This window comes from Callorhinus ursinus, unplaced genomic scaffold, assembly GCF_003265705.2.
Source record: "Callorhinus ursinus isolate GAN/ISIS: 27379988/994484 unplaced genomic scaffold, GSC_fseal_2.0 scaffold8, whole genome shotgun sequence".
Taxonomy (NCBI): domain Eukaryota; kingdom Metazoa; phylum Chordata; class Mammalia; order Carnivora; family Otariidae; genus Callorhinus; species Callorhinus ursinus.
This window is the reverse complement of record NW_027397070.1, coordinates 25282716-25307827: the sequence shown is the minus strand read 5'-3', so window position 1 is coordinate 25307827 and position 25112 is coordinate 25282716. Positions and strand designations below refer to the sequence as shown.

Here is a 25112-nt window from a genome sequence, read left to right as displayed (position 1 = left end):
GGAGAAGCAGGCTCCCCTCCGAGCAGGGAGCCCGACGTGGGGCTTGACCCTAGGTCCCTGGGATCATGACCCGAGCTGAAGGCAGACGCTTAACGACCGAGCCACCCAGGCACCCAGTATGTAACTTTAAAGGGAAGTTTATCAGTAATTGCACTTTTCACATAAATGGTAGGAAAGAAGGTTGTTTAATTAAAATAATTTTTCTGTTGTCTTTGAAATCCTTTCCATTTGTGTATGAACAACAAAAAATTTCTCTCACTTTCCTTTTTTTTTCTTCTTAGATTTGAAATTCCAGAGCCAGAACCTACTGAAGCAGATAAATTGGCTGTAGAGAAAGGCGAACAGCCAATCAGTGCAGACCTTAAAAGGTTTCGCAAGGAATATGTCCAACCAGTACAACTTAGGTTTGGCCTTAATGTTATGTTTTTTATGTACCATTCAATTTTCATTATATAGTTAGCACATATAAGTTATCTCTTAATTAAGATAGAGGTATTGTTGTTAGACTTCATAGTAGTTAAATTTCCAAAGTTCTATGTGAAGTTACTCTTAAATGCCCTGAAGAAATTTAATTATTAAAATATACTGTGTTATTTGCATCAGATACCTCTGGCATGTGATATACTGTGCTTACAGACCAGGGTCCCTATTAAGTAAAAATTGTAAAATTTCATGTGAGTGTGCCTACTGTCAACCTTGCCTCTCCCTCCGCCTTTGTGATCATCTAGTAATCCTGGGCTTTTTCATAGTTTGTAATATTTATGGAATTTTTAGCTCTTACCCTACTATTCTCTCACAAAATATATAGACATTCATTCATCTAAAAAATCAGTAATTTCTAAAAATGTATTTGATAATAGCAGCTGCTAGTTGTTAGGTACTTACTTTATGCCTAAGTGTTTTATCATTTTTATTTCATTCTGACAGCAGTTACTACTTTATATCTGAGGAAAGTGAAACTTAGCAAGATAGAGTAATTTGAGATCAGTCGTACAAAGTGAGCAGCAGGATAGGCTTCAAACCCGTATCTGTCTGACTTCCTAAGTCAGTGTTGTTTTTTTTTCTTACCACTGAGCATTGAAAATTGGAGGCTCCTTTGATTAGTCTTCTTTACAGTCCCTAGTTCTACATGATCTAAATATTTTTTCCTTGTAAATATGAAGGTGCCTTGATTATTGTCAACTAATAAATTGCAACTTTGGAACTGAGTATGTTACTTATTTTCCAGGATAATTGCCACAAATAAATGCAGTTTTACTGGAATGATAGAGCTCCCAGCTATATGTTTCTCAGCCAAAACTTTTAACATGTCATTCTTTGTATAAGAGGATGATACTTTAAAAAGTTTTTTTTAATTAAAAGATGATCTTATTTACCCCATCAGCAGTAATGGAGTAATTTTTTTGTACTAGCTACAGTGCATTTGTACTCCCCCACACTCAGATTAAACTTCTTTTTAAGATTTATTTATTTATTTTAGAAAGAGAGAGAGTGCACACACACGTGGGGGAAGATGCGGAGGGAGAGGGAGATAAGCAGACTCAGCACTGAGCGTGGAGCCCGACACTGGCTTGATCCCATGACCCTGAGATCATGACCTGAACTGAAATTAAGAGTCCAACGCTTAACTGAGCCACCCAGGTGCCCCTAAAGTATAATTTTAAAGCAATAAATTAATCTGAAGACCTGTTTCACATCATTAAAGCGCTTAGGTTTTAATTAAATACAAATTAGAGACTCTGAGTGTTATATTGGCCCTTGTATATAAAGTTGTTACCATGGTATTAGAAGAGTGAAAGAAGTATAACTGAATGCTTAGGTTTCACTAAAATGTGTTTCTTTACATTTTTTCAGGATCTTAAATGTGTTTCGGCACTGGGTTGAACACCATTTTTATGACTTTGAAAGAGATTTGGAGTTGCTTGAAAGACTAGAATCCTTCATTTCAAGTGTAAGAGGTATATTATTTAAAGGTTTGATTGAATCTTACATTGCGCATGAATTTATTTTTAAATTTGTGTGACTTCTAAGAAGCTAAACTGTTTATTTTTAAACAGCTAAAATAACATTTGGTATGTTTGGTTTATAGACTCGAAGGAGCTCACATATGTTAAAACCACCTGAAGTCTTGGAACCTTGCCTTTTCAAGTGTTTTTTTTTTTTAAGATTTTATTTATTTATTTGAGAGAGAATGAGAGACAACACGAGAGGGAGGAGGGTCAGAGGGAGAAGCAGACTCCCTGCTGAGCACGGAGCCTGATGTGGGACTTGATCCTGGGACTCCAGGATCATGACCTGAGCCAAAGGCAGTCGCTTAACCAACTGAGCCACCCAGGCGCCCGCCTTTTCAAGCTTTTTAGGAGAATCTTTTTTCAAAAGAAGTCATAAGTCTTCTTTAATAAACTTAATACATTTAAAATTTTATCTCATTTTAAGGTTGCCATTCTTTCAACTAATTAAATATATGTGCAGTAGTATCTGTTTTCTTATTCTCCTTAATCTTATTCTTCAGTTTTGAATGGTTAACAACTTTTAAAAATAATATTTACTTCAGGGCACCTGGGTGACTCTGTCGGTTAAGAATCCAACTCTTGATTTTGGCTCAGGTCATGATCTCAGGGTTATGAGATCTCACCGGCATCAGGCTCGGTGCTCAGCTCAGCAGAGAGTCTGCTTGAGATTCTCTCTCTCCCTCTCCCCCTTCCCCTGTTCATGCTCTCTCTCTATCTCTCTCTAAAATAAATAAATAAGATCTTTAAAAATAATATTTGCTTCTCTTCCAAAAGTTTTTGGTGTATTTTTAGCACCTGAAAGATAGGAGTTTCCTACCTAAAATTTTAGCACACAGCCCATAAAATGAAAGTCTAGGCCGTGAACATTTAAACAAATGTATATTATTGAATCAAGAACATTTATCTGACAGGATAAGGCATTAATTAAGAATACTTTGAGCCTAGCTTATCTCATCTCCTACTTGTTCTTACTTAAGGGGAATTTTACTTAAAATAGAGAATATGATTCCTTTGCTTCAACTTTGAGATGTTTAAGATACATTTTTATTATGTTTGCCTTGAAATTGTTTATGATACCACAATAATTTTTTACATTATATTCTTAATGAAGATGCTAGACTATATATGATCTAAGAAACTTCTAAAATACACATATGTATTAGGATAGAGCAAGTAAATGGTTATGTTAATGTCTAAAAGTCTTTCTTAAATAAGTTATATTGCAGCATAACCAAATAGTTGATGAAGGAAAGTTGGTTTTTTTTTTTAAGACTTATTTATTAGAGAGAGAGCAAGTGGTGGGGGAAGGGCAGAGAGAGAAAATCCTGAAGCAGACTCCCCACTGAGTGCGGAGCCCTATATGGAGCTCCATCCCAGGACCCTGAGATCATGACCTGTGTGGAAATCAAGAGTTGGCTGCTTAACTGACTGAGCCACCCGGGGGCTCTGAGGGAAAGTTTCTTTTTATAAATGTATTTTAACTAATAAATGAAGAAGGAATGATAGAATATTACTATTTTTCAACTCCCTAGTAATATTACAAAGAAGTAACTGGACATTATATGCCTGCTGTTGGAAATATTCTTGCACGTATTCATATCAAAAAATTGATCCTGAATCAGATCATGTCTGTATGTGTCTGATTTACAGAAAAAACAGAGGACAGAGAAACAATGCAAATGAAACCACAGGGACAGAATTGGAAAAATTCAGACTTGGGAAATACCACAAGGCAAATGATTCCATTTTAACAAGTCTGTTGCAAGCAAAAATAAGAAAAGGAGAGCCTGTAGATTAAAGGAGACTCGAGACATTGACTGAGTGCAATTTGTAGAACTTGTTCAGACCCTATTTCAAACAGACCAATTGTTAGAAAACATTTATGAGAGAATCAGGGAAAGAGCACTAATTAGCTATTTGATGATTTTAAGAAGTTATTGTCATTTTTACATATGATAATGGTATTGTTATTTTAAAAAGTCTTTAATTTTTATACTTAAATATGAATGAAATAATATAACATATTTGTTTCAGGTTTATTTATTTAAGTATTCTGTACACCCAACATGGTGCTCAAACTCACAGCTCCAGGATCAAAAGTCGCACGCTCTTCTGACTGAGCCAGCCAAGCACCCCTCTTATATTTCTTTCAGAATAACATAGGGAGTGGAAGAAGGGCATGAGTGGGGTAATGTGAAACAAAAATTGGCCATAAGTTGGTAATTGTTGAAGCTGGATAAAGATTAAAGATTATACGAAGATTTGCAGTTATGTCTGTCAAGTAAAAGGTATTTTTGTTTGTGTTCTTTTCTAGGGAAAGCTATGAAGAAATGGGTAGAGTCAATTGCTAAGATCATCAAGAGAAAGAAACAAGCTCAGGCAAATGGAATAAGCCATAATATTACCTTTGAAAGTCCACCTCCACCAATTGAATGGCATATCAGCAGAGCAGGACAGTTTGAAACATTTGATCTCATGACACTTCATCCAATAGAAATTGCACGTCAGCTGACACTTTTGGAATCTGATCTCTACAGGTAGACAATGTTTATTTGCTGCTCTGTTTTCAAGAATCTTAAACCATACCTCTGTTTTCAGAACATTTTGCAAATTATTTATGAGTGCTTAAAAGTGCCTCATTTATTCTTGTGGGCTCAGAGGAAAGCTCATAGCACAGTCTTTAACTACAATCTGTTCTAGAGGTAAAAGTCTTTTATTGCTATTTAGGCCTAAATTAGGTACTAGCAGTCCTTCACATGACGAGTGGTAGACACTAATGCCACTTTTGAGGCAATCACCCACCTCCTCCTCCTAATACTTTCTCAGATTGTTTTAGTTTGAGTTGGATGGTAGCCTCTTGAAGGCAGCTGAGTAAATAGAATACTGAGTAAGACAAGCTTTCTTCTTTATTTTTTTTTAGATTCTACATAATCAAAAATTTAATTTGGAGCTTGACTGGGTTAGGTTTGCTAGGCAAAGGAATAACAAAATTCTTAGAAAAATGAAGATTTTTTTTTAAAGGAGTCTTAAATACTTTAGCTATTTGAAGTCAAGATAACTTTAAAGAAAAGTTATTTCTGAAGTAGTGTGATGATGAACCGTACTTAAAACTTCTGAACCATTTTCTTTCATTTATGAGATTCATTAGAAATGTGCTTGGCTAGGGGTGCCTGGGTGGCTCAGTCAGTTGGGTGTCTGCCTTCGGCGCAGATTGTGATCCCAGGGTCCTGGAATTGAGTCCCACATCAGGCTCCCTGCTCAGTGGGGGGTCTGTTTCTCCCTCTCCCTCTGCCTCTGTGCGTGCTCTCTCTCACTGTCTCTGTCTCTCTCTTTCTCTCTTTCTCAAGTAAATAAAATCTTAAAAAAAAAAATATGCTTGGCTATTTACATTTATCCGTATCCCATCATCTGTCTTTACGTGTAAAACATTTCCTGCCATTACCCTATATCCATGCAGAGCAGATCACCCATTCCCAACCTAACCTTTATAGTTTTATGGTTTCATGACTTCCAATGTCATTCTCCACTCCAAATCAGACACCTCTCATGGTCATACTTTAAATCTTGTTACCACTCCAAATCGTTCTTATTTCAAAGTTACTAGTTCAAGCATCTCATTTCTTTCTAACTGCAGTCCTCTCTCCTTTCAGCTTGCTTTATCAGCTTTGTCCTCTGTCATCTTTTTTTAAACCACTGTCCTTTCCCAGTGCATTAGCCCCATTCTGTCTTCTCCTTCCTAATTTAAGCTTTCTTTTTTCATTTACAACCCAGGCTCTTATGAAGAGTACAGGCCTTGCAGGTAACAGCCCCCTCTGTCAAAAAATGACCTCCCACCACTACTATTCCATCAAAAACTTCTCTGCATTCAGGAACCCCTTCTAAAATACAAATACCTTTAAGAAGTTATCTTGATTGGCAGAGCCAATTTTTTTTTTAAGGGAAAAGAAAGAATATACAAAGTTTAGTGCTAATGGAAAATGTAGGAAGGAAGCAGAGATTAAAAAAACTTGCCTTTCTTTAGAGTTGGGCCTCTGGTTTGCCTTGGCTGTGCCATTCAGAATTTAGCATACACGTCAGCAGTTGTCAACATCTAATTCAGAGTGTCATGTTGTATTTTAAATAATTTGGAAGTTCAGGTGGTTTTTGTTTATATTATGGGATTTGTGAAAAGTAAGAATGAAGGGACTTGCTACTTGAGATAAAAAACAAATAGTATTGAATCACGTTTTTCCTTATTGAGTGACTGTTCTAGGAGTGGACATCAGAAAAAACACTTAACTCAATGTGGACCTGCTTTCAGAACAGAAAATACCTTTGTTAAGTGATATGTGTATTATGGAAGAAGAGGAACATATGTAAAACATTGACACTGTTTGTAAACTAAATTTCTAGTGAAACTATAGAACCACTTAAGAAAACTTATTTTAAAAACTGTTCACAAGTACCCATTTGTATTCAAATCTACTGATTAAAAACTTTTTTTTAATTAGTAGCCAAGTCCTTAGGACACTGGTCAGTTTTTAAAATTACATAATCCTGGCTCACTATATACAATAATTTAACCTGCTCTTCTAATTTCTTATTGAATAATTCAGGTATTTAAAAAAATGTAGAAAATTATATAAGGAGGGCCCATGAACAGCAAAAGCCTTACAAATACAACTGAAATCCTTTGACTAATTCTTCCCAATTCTATTCTTTTTTCTCCCAATAACCACTATTCCTGTATTTAGTGTTTATTATTCTTATGTATATCTTTATAATTTATACACACATATTGATAATATATGGCATTGTTTTGCAGATATTAAAACAGTTGAACTTTCGTATCATTCTGCAACATGTTTTGCACTTAAGTTGTTTCTGGCATTTGTTCAAGTTGATGAATACAGCTCTAGTTTGCTTATTTTAATTACTGTGATGTTCCATTATATGAATGCTCCATAATTTATCCAGCCTCTAGGTTGTTTGTGATTTTTCAGTCTTGCAAATAATGACTGCTTCACTGAGTATTCTTATAAATGTTTTCTTATAACCTGGTGGTGTATCTAGTGTATATATCTAGATAGATTTGTGGGGTGATTTAGTTTGTATATCTTCAGTATTATGAGATATTGCTAAATTGCTTTACAAAGTGGTTGTTTCAGTTTTACTTGCATATCAGTGTTGGAGAGAGCCTGCACATCTTTACCCATTTGGTATTATTAGACTTTTATTAGTCTGACAGGAGTAAAATGGGATTTCATTGTGGTTTAATGTTCTTCTCCCTGAATAAGAGACAAAATATTTTTGTGTGTTTATGTGATTATTGGGTCCAATCCTCTGTGATTTAAACCTGTTCATGTGTTTCTCCACTTATCTTTTGGGTTGTCTTTATCTTACTAAGTGTTAGAAAATCTTTACATAATTTTGATACTAATCTTTTGTAGGTTAAGTTGCATGATTTTTTATTCCACAGGAAAGTCCAACCTTCTGAACTAGTAGGGAGTGTATGGACCAAAGAAGATAAAGAAATAAATTCTCCAAATTTATTAAAAATGATTCGCCATACCACAAATCTCACCCTATGGTTTGAAAAGTAAGTGTTTACCTTTCTGTCTTATGATTTCTTAATAATTATAATATTAAGTCATCTATAAGCTTAAATTCTCACTAAAAATATATTTATTCTTTTCTATGTGAGGTGAGGAAATTGCTTTTTAAGCCATGAATTTTTTGTTTTGTTTTGTTTAGGTGCATTGTGGAAGCAGAAAATTTTGAGGAACGGGTGGCAATACTAAGTAGAATTATAGAAATTCTGCAAGTTTTTCAAGATTTGAATAATTTCAATGGTGTATTGGAGATAGTCAGTGCAGTAAATTCAGTGTCAGTATACAGACTAGACCATACTTTTGAGGTAAGTTTTAGGCTTAAATATGTCATCTTTTGGGGGGGAGATACAATTGATGGTAAAAGAAATTCCTTCTACCACCAATCTTTTTCAGTAAATTCTTTACAAATCATCTTATTCCCTTAAATCCCTCAGAATACACTAGTATGCCTTGGATTCATCAAAGAATATGGGACTTGTGACTCAATATGTTTACCTAAAGTTATGAAGTTTCAGTTGGATTTTTCCAATGGCACACTGATTGATTGTTTCAAATAAATGATATTTTAAATATAAATATAGAAATTAATCACCATATAGTCAAAGAAGGTGTAACATGGAGAGAAGTCTTTCTAAAATTTAAAATTGTTTTTTTTTAATTATACAATAGTATATGTTAAGTGTTGGTTGTAGAAAATTCAAAAGATACAGAAAGTATATGTTAAAATTAAAATAAATATACTCTTGGGCCCAGAAATAAAAGTACCAGACTATAAAGTTAATGTACAAAGACGTTGTCTCTGCAGTATTAATTGTAGTAGCAGAAAACTAGAAACAACCTGTATGTCCTTGAATAGAATGACTGAATATGCTGTTCTACACCTATAGTGTAGAATATTGTTCAGCTATAGAAAAAAAGTGAATAGGATCTATGTGTATTGTCTTAAAATAATATTTGTGATATTTTAGGGGAAAAGCCATAAAAAACTTCAGAATAATGAATATAATATGATTTCCTTTTTATGTAACATAAAAACAGAACAAACCCTAAACCTGTTAGTGGAATTGCACGAGCATTGAAAAGAGTGTGAAAAGATACATACTCTTTTCTTAACATTGGTTCTTTCGGTGGGTTATGATGAGAAGGGAGTGGAAGGAAGACTGCTTTTGTGTGTGTATTTTTCTATTTGAGTGTTTGCATTGTATTGATTTGTATGAACTTTTTATATATGAAGGATATTAACAGTTGAATATTGCCAAATATTAATCTATTTAATAGATTAATACTTTTAATTTTGATTTTGAAAACTTTGAAGTAGTGTGTTTATTTTGAGAGGTTAAGTTTTGGTTTCTTAAAATATTGGGTACAGAACAATATTTTTAAAATATGTACAAGGCAAAAAGAATAAAAATACAAAGAACACCTGTATACCTGGTATCCAGTTTAAGAACTCCTCCCAATTCCATCTCCATCCTCACCCCTTCAACTACCATGAATTTTGTGCTTATTACTCTACTTTTTTCTATAGTTTTACTTATTTGTATCTCTAAACAATGTACTATTTCATTTTGCACGTTTCTTAATTATATATGAATATAATTCTTCAGAGACTTTTTTCACTTAACATTATCTTCCTAAAATTCATCCAGGTTGCTTCTTACTGCTATAGTTCATTATTTTTCATAGCTATATCATATTATAAGAATAAACTTACCAAAATTTATTTATTTACTAGTTAATGGCCATTTGGACTGCTTCCAGTGTGGGGCTATTATCAGTAAGAGTACCATGAACATTTTCTACATATATCCTAGTGCACAAATTTCTCTAAGTTATTTTCCTAGAAGTAGAATTACTAGATAATAGGATATGGATATCTTCAGCTTTACTAGATAATGCCAGATTGTTTTCCCAAATAATTGTACCAGTTTATACTCCCACCAGAAATGTATGAGTTCTAGTTATTTTACATTCTTACCAGTACTTGATATTGTCAGTTCTTTTCATTTTCCAATCTTGTGGTTTTGGTTTATAAACCACCCCTGATTTCTGGGGCACCTGGGTGGCTCAGTAGGTTTAAGCGTCTGCCTTTGGCTCAGGTCATGATCCCAGGGTTCTGGGATCGGGCCCCATATTGGGCCCCCTGCTCAACGGGGAGCCTGCATCCCCCTTTCCTGCTCCCCCTCATTGTGCTCGCTCGCTCTCTGTCAAATAAATAAATAAAATCTTTAAAAAAACAAAAACCCTGATTTCTAATGAATTTGAACCTCTTTCTAAATGTTTATTGGTTCCTGGGGCGCCTGGGTGGCTCAGTCATTCAGTGTCTGCCTTCGGCTCAGGTCATGATCCCAGGGTCCTGGGATCGAGCCCCGCATCAGGCTCCCTGCTTGGTGGGGAGCCTGCTTCTCCCTCTCCCACTCCCCCTGTTGTGTTCCCTCTCTCACTGTCTCTCTCTGTCAAATAAATAAATAAAATCTTTTAAAAAAGTAAAAATAAATGTTTATTGGTTCTTTGTATTTCTTATAAAAAATTTTTTTGTCTTTTTAATTGTTGAGTTTTTCTTTTGAATCTCTATGAGTTATCTTACACTCTGGATTTTAATCCTTTGTCAGTTACGTGTGTTGTTAAGTGTCTCTTCCCAGGTTGAAGCTTCTCTTTTCACCTTTTTTTCTGTCTTTTATGGACAAAAGTTCTTAATGTAGTCAAACGTGTCTGTTTTGTCTTGTTATTTGTGCTGTTTGGTGTCTTATTTAACCGATCTTTCTCTATTATCTTAATGTTTTGTCTTTCACGTTCAGTCCTTAATCCAGCTGGAAATAAGTTTGGAGTATGGAGTGAGGCTGGAGTCTAATTTCATGTTTTGTTCCACATGGCTAGGCAGTTGCTTCCATACATTTATTGAAAGTTTGATAGGAATTGCATTGGTTCTATAAATTGCATTGGTTCAGTTGGTAGAGAACTGACAGGTTTACAGTGAGTCTTCCAAACCATGAACAGGTATATCTCTCCCTTTATTTACTCATTTAATAAAGTTTAATGGTTTTCTTGATGATGATCTCATAACCTCTTTTGTTAGATTTATATTAGAATATTTTTTTAAGATCTTTATTGATGATACCTAGAAATGCAGTTCATCTTTGCCTACTGGTTTTATATCCAGCAACATTGCTAAAATCTCTCATTAACACTCCATATTGTAGATTTATTGTTTTTTTCCACAGACAATTATATCCTCTGTGAATACTGATAATTTTTCTTTGATTTTCTTTATTTTTCTTGTTCATGCTAGTTAGGACTTCTGTAGAGTACTAAATAAAAGTTAGGATGTAATCAATCACCTTTGCTTTTTCCTTAAAGGAAATACATTGGACAGTTTTCTATCAAGGGCAATGTGTGCTGTGGATTTGTGTGTGTGTGTATACTTAACCAGGTTAAAAATAAAGTAATTAATTTATAACAAAAGATGTAATAATGAAATATGAAAGAAATGATTCTGCTTATTTGGTTTACTAAATTTTTGTTCAATTTTTCTCTCCCTCCCACAGCGTTCTCCTCTTTACCAAAACCTTACCTTTAGCCTCAAAAGACCTTTCAGTGGAAAAATATTCGAATGCTTTAGGATTATATTACTCTCTTATAGCTATAATTTGAAACTCTGGCTAATCAGAATTATAACTAATAAGATCCTGAGGAAGAATTTTTTATTGCTTAATCCTCTAATTTATATTAGAAAAAAACTAAGTTTTTAAGTTTTATATTTATAGGTAAATCATTTCAGGCAAGTACAGAAAGGGATAGTACTCATCTTTAACTTAAAAAATTATTTTTCAAATATTTGCAAAATTTTATAAAATTCCAAGCCCTGTGTTCATAAGATGTGATTGAATTGTAAAAAGACAAGTTATACTCAATTTATATATTTTAAAGGCATTGCAGGAAAGAAAAAGGAGAATTTTGGATGAAGCTGTGGAATTAAGTCAAGATCACTTTAAAAAATACCTAGTAAAACTTAAGTCAATCAATCCACCTTGTGTGCCTTTTTTTGGTAAGTTACTGAATATAGATTTATATTTATATTTTGAGGTAATTTGTTGTAGCCAAAAGAGACCAGCCTTTAAAGGCAGATTGTCCTGATTTTTATATCTGAGCATATCTACTTTTATTAGCTGTATTATATTGATAAATAAAACTTTAAAGTCTCTGTTTCCTTATCTTTAAAATAGAGGTTATAATTATCTCATAGAGTTGTTGTAAGGAGCTCTGTGGGGTCTTTTATAAGAGTACTAATTCCATTCATAAGGGCTCCACCCTCGGGATTTAAGCACCTCCCAAGGGTCCCATCTCCTAATACTATCACATCGGGCATTAGGATTTCAACATAGGAATTTTGAACATTCAATTATGCATGCCTCTGTTCACACACACACACACACACACACACACACACACACACACACCCCACTGGTTGTGTTAACCAAAAATGTTGCCAGACAACCCAGATATTCCCTAAGGAACAAAATTGCCCCCAGTTGAGAGCCACTGATTTAAATGAATCCCTAATTACATATGAAAAAGGGGCTAAAAACTTTCTTACTGTCCCAGAGTGAGGAATAATTCTTTTTCTATCCAAATTATGGGCTTTGGGAAAACAGAATTTATAAATCTATGGTCTCATCACCAGAATTGGCTTAAAATTAATTTATTGATTGTTATTTAAGATCACTGGCATTAAATATTTATAATCAAGTACTAAAATGGTTAGAACAGATTTAACACATAACTTAGACTTTATGAATGAATCCTCCCTTTTATTTTAGGCTGTTAGTCTAAGGAATAAATTAAGCCTTTCCTAAACCCTAATTTTCTTTTTATTTTAAATTCTTTAAATGTTAAAAAAAATTCCTAATGTAAAATTAATTAATAAGCCTATCAGAGACTTATCAACATTTTAGGGGTAGAATTGCTGGATTATAGGATATCTTTCAACTTTACTAGATCAGTTGTTTTTTCAAATGATTGATTAAGTAACAGATTTTATAACTTTTCTTCAAATACTCTTTTTTACTAGGAATATATTTAACAAATATTCTGAAAACTGAAGAAGGGAATAATGATTTTTTAAAAAAGAAAGGGAAAGATTTAATCAATTTCAGTAAGAGGAGGAAAGTAGCTGAAATTACGGGAGAAATTCAGCAGTATCAGAATCAACCTTACTGTTTACGGATAGAACCAGAAATGAGGGTAAATATTTTCTTTGCTTATCTTTAAAAGAGAACATGTTAAATCCTCTGCCATCTGTAAGAAATACCATAACCGCACATTATGCTACTTACTTTACTATAAAAATAATATACTAAGTTAATAATTAATCATTGGATAGAAGTGGTAAATATTAGATATTCTGTGCTAACAGTTTGCAGTTATGAATATTACTAGGTACTCAGGAGAGCATATGACTCTTGTTCTCAGGGTTGTAAGCTTGAGCCCCATGTTGGGTGTAGAGATTACTTAAAAATAAAATCTTAAAAAAATATATATTATTAGGTACTTTTTTCTTGAGAGTATTGCTTCTTTGTACAACTGGTTCAAGTAATACTTTCAAAAAATGTATGACAAAATGGAATGAAACTCTCTGATGTCCATGTAGTAAAAAGAAAATCCACTACTGGTACTGTCATTGGTTGTTAGCCATTTTAGATATTTTACATGTGCCAGTGTAACATTAAGTAATTAATTTCTTCATAAGAACACTGGGTTTAAATAGGGGAAGAGATTGGTTTTATATGTGTGTGTGTGTGTATGTGTGTGTGTGTATATATATATATATATGCTTAGCAAAAATTTTTTTAACATTCTATCAATTGATATTCTATTTTGAGCAGTAGTTTATAACATTGATTCTGTGGTACTGTAAAATATGCGATACCTTCTAAGTTATAGTAAATGATGATACTGTGTTTATGTTAAATGAATTTTGTGTTATATTGAAATTCAGAACATATAGTAGCTATCAGAATAAGTTCCCTGTCACATTAAAAATTGTGCTCAACTTTCAGGCTTAGTGTGCAGGTCAGGCATATTATGTGAAAATGGCCACCATGACTCCCACCTCCTAAATTGTAAGATGGTAGCTATTCTTTGTTCCCAGCTCAAAACAAAATACCCTAAAGTCCTAAGAAAGAATGACCTAAACTACACCATTATGAAAATGTAGACAGCTCTAAAGAAAATGGTGACAAGCTGCTGGTGGTCCCGTATTTCATTCTCTTCCCTCATCATGGGGCCAGCCCTCTGTGATATTGAACTTCATAGGTCTAAAGAAATACACTCTTGAAGCTCAGATTAAGGTTTGTAATGTATTTTACAAGAAATCATGTTAAATTATAGTTGGGTATATTTGAAATAGTACTTTTAACATTCATATCTCAGTAACTTCTAATAGGTTTTTGTGATCTGTTCTAGACCTTCTACCATCATTTAAAGCATTAAATGATGCTTTATGGGGGTGTGAGGGCATTCACTTTCAAGCCATAGTTAACCAAGTTAATAAATAGTATTAAAAAATAGAGCAAAGGATGAGAAAATCAAGAATACTGCTATTATAACTTTACAAAAGTCTTTAAATTACTGTTGGTTCATATGATTTAATTTGGCTAACCTGAGTATAAGAACAAGCTGTTTCAATATTGTTAAAGGAGTAATACAATTTTCTTGACATTGGCAGAACGCCTGAAAAGTGGGAGAATTTTATATTAGAAATTTTGAAGCTCATTTTGCCTACTGTTAAAGCAAAAACCCAGTACTTACTTTTATATATGCTTCTTAAACCACTTCAAAATTAAATAAAGTTAAATCCAATAATTTGCTTCTAAGGAATTTTTCTGAGGAAATAATCATAAATGTATAGAAAAATTTATGCACGGGGAGTTAATAATAATTATTCTTATTGTAATACAAAGAAGTAGAAAGCACTGCTGTGGAAAACTGCCAATGTAGAGATTGGTGAAATAAATTCTGGAACATCCATATGATTAAAGACTGTAGAGCTAAAGTTTGTATTTATAAAATAAGTAAACCACGTAGAAAAATATTGAGTTATAAACAAAAAAAGGTTAAAAATAATGTTACAAAATTGAAAAAAAACAAAAATGAAGATACATATATATGCATATATTCACACAGTAAAAACATTGGAACAATATTCTAAGAGTAAAATGTTAACAGATCTCTGGTTGGTGAGATTACTATTTATATTTCTTTTTACCCTTTGCTAAATCATCTAAATTTTCTATCTAAAAACTTAAATATGAGCTTAGAAAATTTTTTTTCCATAAAGACAGAAAGGTTATTTTACTAGAGGTTAGCACAGATAAGTTTATAATTGTTCTTGAAATTACTTTTGAATAGAACTTAATCCATCTTATCTCTGGTTTTTTTCTGATTATCAAAAGTGTCATTGTGGGATACCTGGCTGGTTCAGTTGATGGAGCATGTGACTCTCGATCTCGGGGTTGTAAGTTCAAGCCCCACATTGGGTGTAGAGATTACTTAAAAATAAAATCTTTAAAAAAAAAAGTCTCACTGTGAATTATAACTATAATTCTGTTCTAAACACTTTTGATAGCTTACTGGTGATATTCATCTTGTTAAAATGAGTAGGAAAAATGTTAACTGAGGGATACTGAGCCATTAATATGGTAATAAATGAAAATCTGTCCATCTTCTTAATAGAAAATGAAGACTAGAATATACAACTCCTGTAGAAATTGTACAACTTTATTTGAAAGTAGAGAGATTAGAATCAGCAGTTCTTGTGAACTCTCAGACATTACAATCCCTTAATTTATTGATATATATATTTTTTTTATTTTAAACTGCTGAAATACATGTTCCCATAAGATCTAAAACATGTACTTACGGAGATTTGTCTAATTCCAGAGGTTCTTTGAAAACCTTAACCCCATGGGAAGTGCTTCTGAAAAGGAGTTTACAGATTATCTGTTCAACAAGTCACTAGAAATTGAACCCCGAAACTGCAAACAGCCACCTCGATTTGTAAGTTCATTACAATTTAGGAAAAATTGTTTTTTAAAACAATATTATCTTCAGTGTTTAGTAACATATTACCATTAAAATTCTGATTTATTTGATTGGCTATTTTTCAGTCCTTTGTTTTGCAGTACTATTCTGTTTCTAAAGTGATATATACTGTGGGAGGCAATGTTATTATTAGCCTTTTGATAAAATCTGGTTTATCTTTTATCTTTGTAGGACTTCTTTATCTGTCAGTTTTTAAGCCTTCCTAGTATAAGGGGGAAAGTTGTGAGAAAGTGAGAGCTGTAAATGACCAGGAAATGAAAAGACCAGGAAAAAGGAATGAGCAGGTGTATCATGGTTCTTCTGGCCCGACCATGACTCCTGTCATTAGAGCACCATAGTCCGTGGTCGCCACTGGAATAACTTCACGCTAAAATTTGCTGCTGCAGTTCTCGAGTTATTCTTGGGTTTGCAGTGGCAACAGAAGTAGGGGAAGACCAGTTCTAAGTAGTTGGACAGAAAGCAAGATGTGGGAGGAGTTAAAAACACTTATAACACACCTGCTTTGGGGAGCCTGGGTGGCTCAGTCATTAAGCGTCTGCCTTCGGCTCAGGTCATAATCCCAGGGTCCTGGGATCGAGCCCCACGTCAGGCTCCCTGCACAGCCAGGAGCCTGCTTCTCCCTCTCCCACTCCCCCTGCTTGTGTTCCCTCTCTAGCTGTCTCTCTCTCTCTCTGTCAAATAAATAAAATCTTAAAAAAAAAAAAAAAACTACTTTGAGCCAAGCAGCAAGATGTTATCTCATCTCTACAACAATTATATGATATAGATCATACTCTCACTTTACAAAGAAAACTGAGGCTCAAAGTTGTTAAATAACTCTTCTTGGCTGCAAAGCTAGATATCAGCACACTGGAGATTTTACCTCAAGTTATCTGAATCTGAGTTCCATGCTTTTTCATTAGGTTACCACTGTGAGAGTTTAAAAGGGGGTGTGGAGGTGGAGGGTGGGAGACAATAGCAGTTTTCTCCAAAAACTTGAAAGTACCATTGTGGAGGTTGGTCATTTACTGTTAGGAAGGAAAAAAAAAGGTCTTTTGTTTTTCTTGATGCACCTAACATAATATGTTGTGTATCTTATGTCCACAGCAAATACATGTAAAATTGATACCAATGATTTGAAGAAGATTAGGTTCAAGTGTTTGGAGAGGAACAAGTTTTCACACAGATTTTCAAGAATTTTATTTCTGCAGTATGAAAAGAGGTTTACTTGTATTCAAGTCCATCTTAAAATTAAGCCAATCAAATCCCAAAGTGTTCTATAGAATGTTACAGGCTGTTTGCAGATTGGGATTTTATTGTACTCTCTTAACTATATGCTAAGAATTAATAGGTAGCATTAAGCAATAAAAATAAAGTCCATGCAAATTAGTAATGGTAGTTATGTTTGCTTTTCCTAGCCTAGGAAATCAACTTTCTCTTTAAAATCTCCTGGAATACGGCCTAATACAGGCCGACATGGCTCTACCTCAGGCACTTTACGAGGTCATCCAACGCCATTAGAAAGAGAACCATGTAAAATGAGCTTTAGTCGGATTGCTGAAACTGATCTTGAATCAACTGTGTCAGCACCAACCTCTCCAAATACACCATCTACTCCACCAGTATCTGCTTCTTCAGACCTTAGTGTGTTTTTAGATGTGGATCTCAACAGTTCCTGTGGTATGTATTTGATGTAAACCATTTGGTAAAAAAGGAATCTTATGTTTCAGATAATTCTTCTCTTTTTAATTAGGGAACTATATTAGTGTGGAAAGTGGCATTTAAATGTGAAAATAATGATTAACACAAGGGATTAAAGCATCATTTGTGCATTGTTTATGCATCTTATTTTCTAATTTATTCATTAAACGATTTATTGAGTACCTTTTGGGCCTCATGCTACTGCTCTTAAGGGAGCAACAGAGAGTAAGACAACAAGCAGATTAAGTTTTGTGAAGGAGATTTAAAAAGTGACTGTGATAGAGAGGGAACTACTTATGCTAAGAAAGGAAAGAAATTCCAGCTACAAAGCTAACTTTCCAGTTCATTTCTTTTAAAACTAACATGTCACTAGAGGACGATAAAATTCTGTACTCTCTGTGTTACTACATTTGTTACTTTATGCAAAAATATTTTTAAAATAAAACCATGCATACTACCTTTCTTTTCAAATTGATTTTTCTCATTCCAATAGGCAGCAATAGCATCTTTGCTCCAGTCCTCTTGCCACACTCAAGTAAGTAAGAATTTGAGTTGATTAATGATAATGAAATTAATCAAGTTGATTAAATTTGTATATGAGGGGCGCCTGGGTGGCTCAGTCATGCAGCGTCTGCCTTCGGCTCAGGTCATGATCCCAGGGTCCTGGGATAGAGCCCCGCATCGGGCTGCCTGCTCTGCGGGAAGCCTGCTTCTCCCTCTCCCACTCCCCCTGCTTGTGTTCCCTCTTTTGCTATGTCTCTATCTGTCAAATAAAATCTTTAAAAAAAAATTGTATATATTTGGGTTTTAGCACCATTAAAAATTTTTTTAAAAATGAATGAAATTCTTATAAATAAATTTAGTTATTTGCTTACAGCTGGGTACTATTTAAACTTTACTATAGTTTTCATCATTTTACAACTTATCTGTGGTCTAGGAGCTGTGTGACCTTGAACAAATTACTTAGCATCTTCAACCCTGTTAAGGATCAAATGAGATAACGATGTAGAGCACCACGCATATTGGTTGGCACAGAATGAACAGTGATTTCATATCAGTTGCCTCTCCTCTTTCCCATTCCAACTCATTTTCCTATGTGGATTATATACTTAAATGTTTATCAGGTTCCCAGACTAGCCCTTGATCACTTGTTTCTTCACATGATCTTCACAAAACACTATTCTGCCATTCTCAGTTACTTCATAATGTAAATGCTGTTACCGTTCTTTCTATGGTCATTTGTTTAAAACAACCCAGGGATGCCTGGCTCAGTCTGTTAAGCGCCTGCCTTCTGCATGGGTCATGATCTCAGGGTCCAGGGATCAAGCCCCATGTGTCAGGCTCCCTGCTCAACAGGGAGTCTGCTTCTCTCTCTGCCTTTTCCCCCCCACCCCCCGGCTTGTGCTCTCTCTCGCTTGCTCTCTCTCTCTCTCTCTCTCAAATAATTAAATCTTTAAAAACAACAACCATCACCACCACCCAGAAAGGTACAGAGTAGTTTCAGGAATAATTCCCCCAATCTGGAGGACTTCTGCTTCAATCATATTAAAATGTATATAATTTAGGTAGTAGCAAGAGAGTTCCTGTCTCATGAGAAAAGTAAGGTTAGTCTTCTAAATGTTTATAATTCTATATTTTAATATTTAAATTTTTATCAAAGTGATATATGCATACAGTTTAAAAGGCTAATAGTGCTAAACACTGAAAATGAAATTGATAGCAGTTCCCTACCCCATGTCTCCCCATGTCTTTTCTTGTTCTCCAGTGACACTTTCACATTTTTAAATGGTGTTTTCATATTTTTCTCTTTTGAATCATTAGTTTTAGACACTGATTTCCTATTACAGTAGATGAGAATTTTGCCCTTTATTCTAATATACTTGTCATATTTTGGGAAAATATTATTCACTATTAGTCAAGTAGTGTATACTGTGATTATGTTTCCTCTGTTTCATGAAGTTAATGATAAACTCATTAATGCTTAGGTGTTTTTGTTTGTTGGTTGGTTTTTTCAAACATCTGTTGCTCAGTCTTCTCACACCCTTTCTTAGCGCAGTTTTCCATAAGGTCAGACCACTAAGGACAGTTGTCAGCATTTTGGTTTTGCTGTTTAACCTGGAAGCCTCCTTCCTGGTGCCCTTTTGTTCTGCTCCATTTTGGACTGGTTGCTCTCTTGGCCTCTCACCCAGCTGTCATCCTAGAAATTTCTTCACCTCTCTCCTGTGTTGGATCCTTGTTTTTTTGGACTCCTTGTCTTCTTTCTTAATATGCTCCCTTATTTTGGTAGAGGCACATCTTCTAGTAGCTACCCGAGAAAAGATAAAAAGATAAAAAGTTTTTAAGTTTTTGTATTTCTGAAAATGTATTTAATATATTTAATTGTTAATTGTTTGGCTGGGTATAGAATTATAAATCCTTTTCACTAAGATTTTTGAAGGTATTTTCCTATGGTCTTCTTGCTTTCATACTTGCTGTTTAGAAGTCCAGTGTCATTCAGTCATAAATTGTTCATGCATAGTTTTTAAACGTCTGATATGTGCAGGCACAATTCTACGTGCAAGAGATGTGGCACTGAACAAAATAGAAATCTGTCAATGACCCTCTAGTTTCAATCCTTTTTTTATAAAGGATTTTTTATAACCAAAAATACAGAACCTTAAATGAAATAGAACTCTATTTCTCACAATAGCCAGAGCAAGTAGACACCTCTGTTCCACAAGCTAGCAGGGCAATTCAGGAATCTCAAAATGGGGCTTCCACTCTGAGTTTTGAGCAGCTCCTTCAGTTGTTACCATTTTCCAGCCAGCAGGAAGGTGAGGTCAGTAGGTTTTGTTAGAAAAACATGATCTGCGGGGCACCTGGGTGGCTCAATTGGTTGGGTGCTGCCTTCGACTCAGGTCATTATCTCAGGGTCCTGGGATCGAGCCCCAAGTCAGGCTCCCTGCTCGGCGCGGGGGGGAGTCGTCTTCTCCCTCTCTCTCTCTGACCCTCCCCCTGCTCGTGCTCTCTTTCTCTCTCTTTTTCTCTCAAATAAATTAAAATCTTTTTAAAAAAGAAAAGAAAAACATGATCTGGGAGTTGCTCGCATTACTTCTGCTCTCATTCCATTGGTCAAAACTGAGCTACGAAGGGGGCTGCGAAATGTTGTCTGTAGATAGGCAAACTTTTGTCTTGCCAGAATACATGGGATCCTATTACTTAAAGGAAGAAAAAGGAAGGTACACTGGGGGACAGTTAGAAGTCTCTGCCACAGTATATCCAAGAAAGTTTTAGAATCTTCTCTTTATTCCTGATGATCTGTACATTCACAATGATCTGCTTTAATATGAGTCATTTTTCCCTTTCATTTTGCTGTCTACTTATTAAGCCCTTTAAATTTAGAGATTCATGTCTTTGATTTCTGGAAAATGTTCCTTATATGGTTTTGTTAATAATTTCCTTCCTAACATGTTCTCTGACTTGCTTTCTGAGTTCCTTTTCTATATCGTATATCCTAGATTGAGCCTCCAGTTTTCTTGTCTTTTATCTCTTATTGTCCATCTCTTTGTTTTCTTGTTCTGTTTTCTGCAAGATTTCCTCACTTCATCTTCCAACTCTTTTTTTAATCTATCATGATTTTGAATTCCCAAAAAATTCTTTCTAGTTTCCTCTGTTCATGCCAATTTTATGTCACCCTATTATTCTGGTTTCATGGATTCACCCTCTTATCTCCCATAGGATATTATAGTGATTATAGTGTTTTTGAAAAAAAATTGTTTCTGGTTTTATTTCCTTTCTGAGTTGCATCTGTTAGTTTAGTCTATTGTCTTTCACATTGGAGTCTTTCCGTCTTTCCTTTCTTGTCTGGTATCCTTAGCTTTCCATATTTTAGAGTGAGGCAGTATAAACTGATGGGGAATTCTGTATCCATGGGCAGAGCTCGTTGACATGTAGGTTTCCCTCTAGAGTAATGGAGTGATGAGAAGTTTTTTTATTTAGGAAATCCCCAAACATCAGAATCTATGAGGCCTCCTTTGTAGGACTGTTTAATTTTTCCAAAGAAAGATCTTCGAATCTTCTGCCTGGGTGATCTGAACATTTAGTATGAAAATCTGTGTTTTCAGCACGGTCTACTGGCCCCAGTCTGATGTTTAGATTCACCAGAAAATAAAAACCCCCAGTCTCCCACAGAGTTTTAATCGCTCCTTATTTAGATTTAATCAAGTCTTCTGTTTTTAATGCCCATGTGTTTCATTATACCAAGTGCCTTTAACTCCTGATCCCTCCTTTCATTCTGTGGAGGCACATTAAGTGCTGTTTGTCAGTATCATTAACTGTAGACATTTGGGTTTCATCTTCTCCATTTGTCTCTTCATATACATTGTAGTCCACCTTCATGTATTGAAACTTCAGGGTTCAGATGTTTCCCGTCTTCATTGAAGTTTGTTTCTTACTCTCCTTGTTGTTCTGTGGTGATGTTTTGACTATGTATATTAGTTTCTTCTAGTGCTGCTCTAACAAAGTACCACAGCACAGTTCTGGAGGCTCTAAGTCTCCAAATCAAGGGGTTGGCAGGGCCTTGCTCCTTCTGAAACATGTAAGAGAGAATCTTTCTTTGCCTCTTCTAGCTTCTGGCCTTTGCTGACAATCTCTGGCCTCCTTTGGTTTATGGGTACATCATCTCAGTCTCTACCTCTGTTGTCAGATGGTCATCTTCTCCCTGCATGTTTCTTTTTCCCTTCTCCTCTCCTTCTAAAGACCTCAGTCATACTGAATTAGAGCCCACTTTCGTCCTAACTTGATTACATATCTGTAAAGACCCTGTTTCTAAATAAGGTCACGTTGACAGGTACTGGGGGTTAGCACTTCAGCATATCTCTCGGGGAGACACAATTCAACCCATAACACCAAGTGATTTTAGAATCAGCAGTTCTAGACATTATTTTGGATGGCAGTAAAATACATTTTTCATATGATAAGGAAAATTTCATTTTGAAATTTAATGGAAAATGTTGAGAATAACTGCATAAAATTCTGACTCTCCTAAAACAAATCCTGAAAGAAAGAACATAGTATGTATGAAAAGTGCTCACATACAATGGGAAAAAACAGCAAGACTTCATTAACAATGGACATGAATAGACTGTTCATATCAAAGTATGAGCAAGCCTATGTTAAAAGATACTCTCATACATTACTTATCCCTTGTGAATTGGTATATTAGTATGACCCTTTTGGAAAGAAATCTGTAAACAACATGTCAAACCATAAAAATATTCACACCCTTTGGTCTTAATTCAATAGGAAATTGAATACTTACTTTGTACCAGTTACCCTGCTAGGTACTGTAGATTCAGTGGCAAACAAAAAAGACCAAGTTTCTGTCTTCATTTATACAAAATATCAGTTTTGGGAAGAAGTCACATATGTGAAGATCACATTGTTCATTCCACTCTCTTGGTTTTCTAACTATACTTTCAGCTCCCTAGTCTCTCTTGCTTGTTTCTCTTCATATCCCCAGCCTATAAAGATTGGAAGGCCACAAGATTCAGTCCCTAGACTTCTCACTCACTTGGTTGGCCCATTCAGTCTTATATCATCTGTATAATGATAATTCCCCAATTTTTTCCTCTACCTAGAACCTCTCTCTTGACCTTTTGACCCATATACTCAGTAACCTATTTGACATCTCCATTTACATACTTAATAGGAATCTCAGACTTCTCCAAAACTGAGCTTGTTTTCATTCCCTCCAAAGATGTTCTTCCCACTGCCTCCTTATCCGAGTTCTAAACTGCATCTAATTGCTTGGGCTAAAAATATTACAGTTATCTTTTACTTCTCTCTTTTTCTCATACTTCAAATATGTTTCATCAACAAATCTTGTTTACCCTCAAAATATATCCAGAATCTATTTCTCACCATCTCTTTTGCTGATCCAAGCCACCATAATCTCTTACCTGGTTTATTATAGTGGCATTCTAACTTCCCATCTTCCCCATAGTCTGTTTTCAGTATAGCAGCCAGGTTCTTTTAGAATGTAGGTCAGACCAAAAAAAAGAATGTAGGTTAGACTTGTCTCACCTGTGCTTGAAGCCCTCCAGTGGCTATCTCAAAGTAAAAGCCAAAGTTCTTTTAAAGGGCCCAGAAGGTTCTATGCATTTTAGCCTCTTTTGATATGTCAGACTTAATCACCTAGCATTCTCCCCCATCACTCACTCTGCTCCAGCTACTCTGCCTCCTGCACACAGTAGACACATTCCCACATCAAGACTTCTGCCTTTGCCATTCCCTCTGCTTAGACTGCTCTTCACCTATTTGGCCACTTTGCAGACTCTCTTGCCTCCTTCAGGTTTTTGCCCATAATTACCTGAGTGAGGTCTTCCCTAGTCACCCCATTTAAAATTCCTCCCCTCCTATCTCTTCCTATCCACCTTCCCTACCTAATATTTCTTCTTCTAATTTGTAGCCATATTACTTTACTTAATTATCATATCTGTTCTCTGTCCCCAACCTGTAATATAGGCTCCATAAGGACATGAATTTTTGCCTGTCGTTGTTCACTACTATATTGCTATAGCGCCCAGAACAGCACCTGACACTATAGCAGTTATGCAATAAGTATTTGTTGAAAAAATGGATGGACGGATGTCAAAAAATTTGAAGTAACTTACATATCTAAATAACATTACAGAAATCACTTAGTAATTTATTCTAAATTCATTAGTATGGAACACTGAAACTATTAAAAATGTTTACAAAAACTGATCATATAGGGAAGTGCTCTTGAGAGAAAATAAAATTGTGTTCACAGTTCATCAAGGGTTATTGAGTGCCCGCTATAAAGAAGTGTAACAGTGGTTAAGTGGTCTCCTGTAGAGTCAGACCCGTATTCAAAAACTCTCACAGCTTTTCAACCATCATTCAGATATTTTCTGCTTCCATGAGTGTGTATTTCAGTAAGGAAGAGAAGATGCACCTAAGTCTGACTTAAACAATAAAAAAGCATTCAGACTCACATAATTGGAAGTCTAGAGGAAGGCTGCTTTAAGACTTGTTGAATCAGTAGCTCAATGATGTTATCAAAGACCAGGTTTCTTTTGCCTCTTCAATGTTTTGTCCAAATTATCAGTTTTACCTAAGGCTGTTTTCCTTCAAGGTCATAAGAGAGTGGCAGGAACAATAATGGTTGTGTGCTTTTTTGTTCTGTCAGGTAAGAAGGAAAAGAGAGAGGTACAGAGACACACTGGCAGAGTGCTTTCCAGAAAGGCAGGGAACTTTCTTTTCGGTAGCCGCTAGCAGATCTTTCACATTTCACTGGTCTGAACTAGTTCACATGCCTACAGCTACATCAGTCACTCTGGCTGAAGGAATGGATTACACTGATTGACTTGGTCTAATCAGGCCCCATCCTTGGAGCTATGGGATAAGGTCAGCTTTCCCCGAAGCAAAACACAGGGCTGCATGCATGAAGGGGAGGTAGATAAAAATCTGATCTCATGTTAAGAAGGTGAGAAGTGAGTCCCATGCCCACCTCTTTTTTTTCTTTTTTACTTTTTAAAAGTATTTATTACTGGGGTGCCTCACTGGCTCAATGAGTAGAGCATGTGACTCTTGATCATAGGGTTATGAGTTCAAACCCCGTGTTGGGCATAGAGCTTACTTTTTTTTAAAAAATGGGTTTTTTTTTTTAAGTATTTATTATTGAAGTATAGTTGACATACAATGTTATATTAGTTTCAGATGTACA

General features: G+C 35.0%; 1 protein-coding gene across 3 annotated transcripts in view; it reads left to right on the top strand.

The window, feature by feature from the left end:
* The window catches only part of SOS2 (SOS Ras/Rho guanine nucleotide exchange factor 2), an 81416-nt gene that overhangs the window by 51779 nt on the left and 4525 nt on the right, over positions 1 to 25112 (top strand). For all 3 annotated transcript variants that reach the window (XR_012378981.1, XM_073895177.1, XM_025870094.2), the window contains 10 exons: positions 282 to 404; positions 1855 to 1958; positions 4327 to 4549; positions 7471 to 7590; positions 7746 to 7908; positions 11531 to 11648; positions 12672 to 12844; positions 15542 to 15658; positions 17101 to 17362; positions 17877 to 17918. Coding sequence is in view for 2 of the 3 variants with exons in the window: in XM_073895177.1 (XP_073751278.1) it covers positions 282 to 404; positions 1855 to 1958; positions 4327 to 4549; positions 7471 to 7590; positions 7746 to 7908; positions 11531 to 11648; positions 12672 to 12844; positions 15542 to 15658; positions 17101 to 17362; positions 17877 to 17918 (1445 nt within the window). In the remaining variant the exon portion in view is untranslated. The remainder of the gene's footprint in view (positions 1 to 281; positions 405 to 1854; positions 1959 to 4326; positions 4550 to 7470; positions 7591 to 7745; positions 7909 to 11530; positions 11649 to 12671; positions 12845 to 15541; positions 15659 to 17100; positions 17363 to 17876; positions 17919 to 25112) is intronic.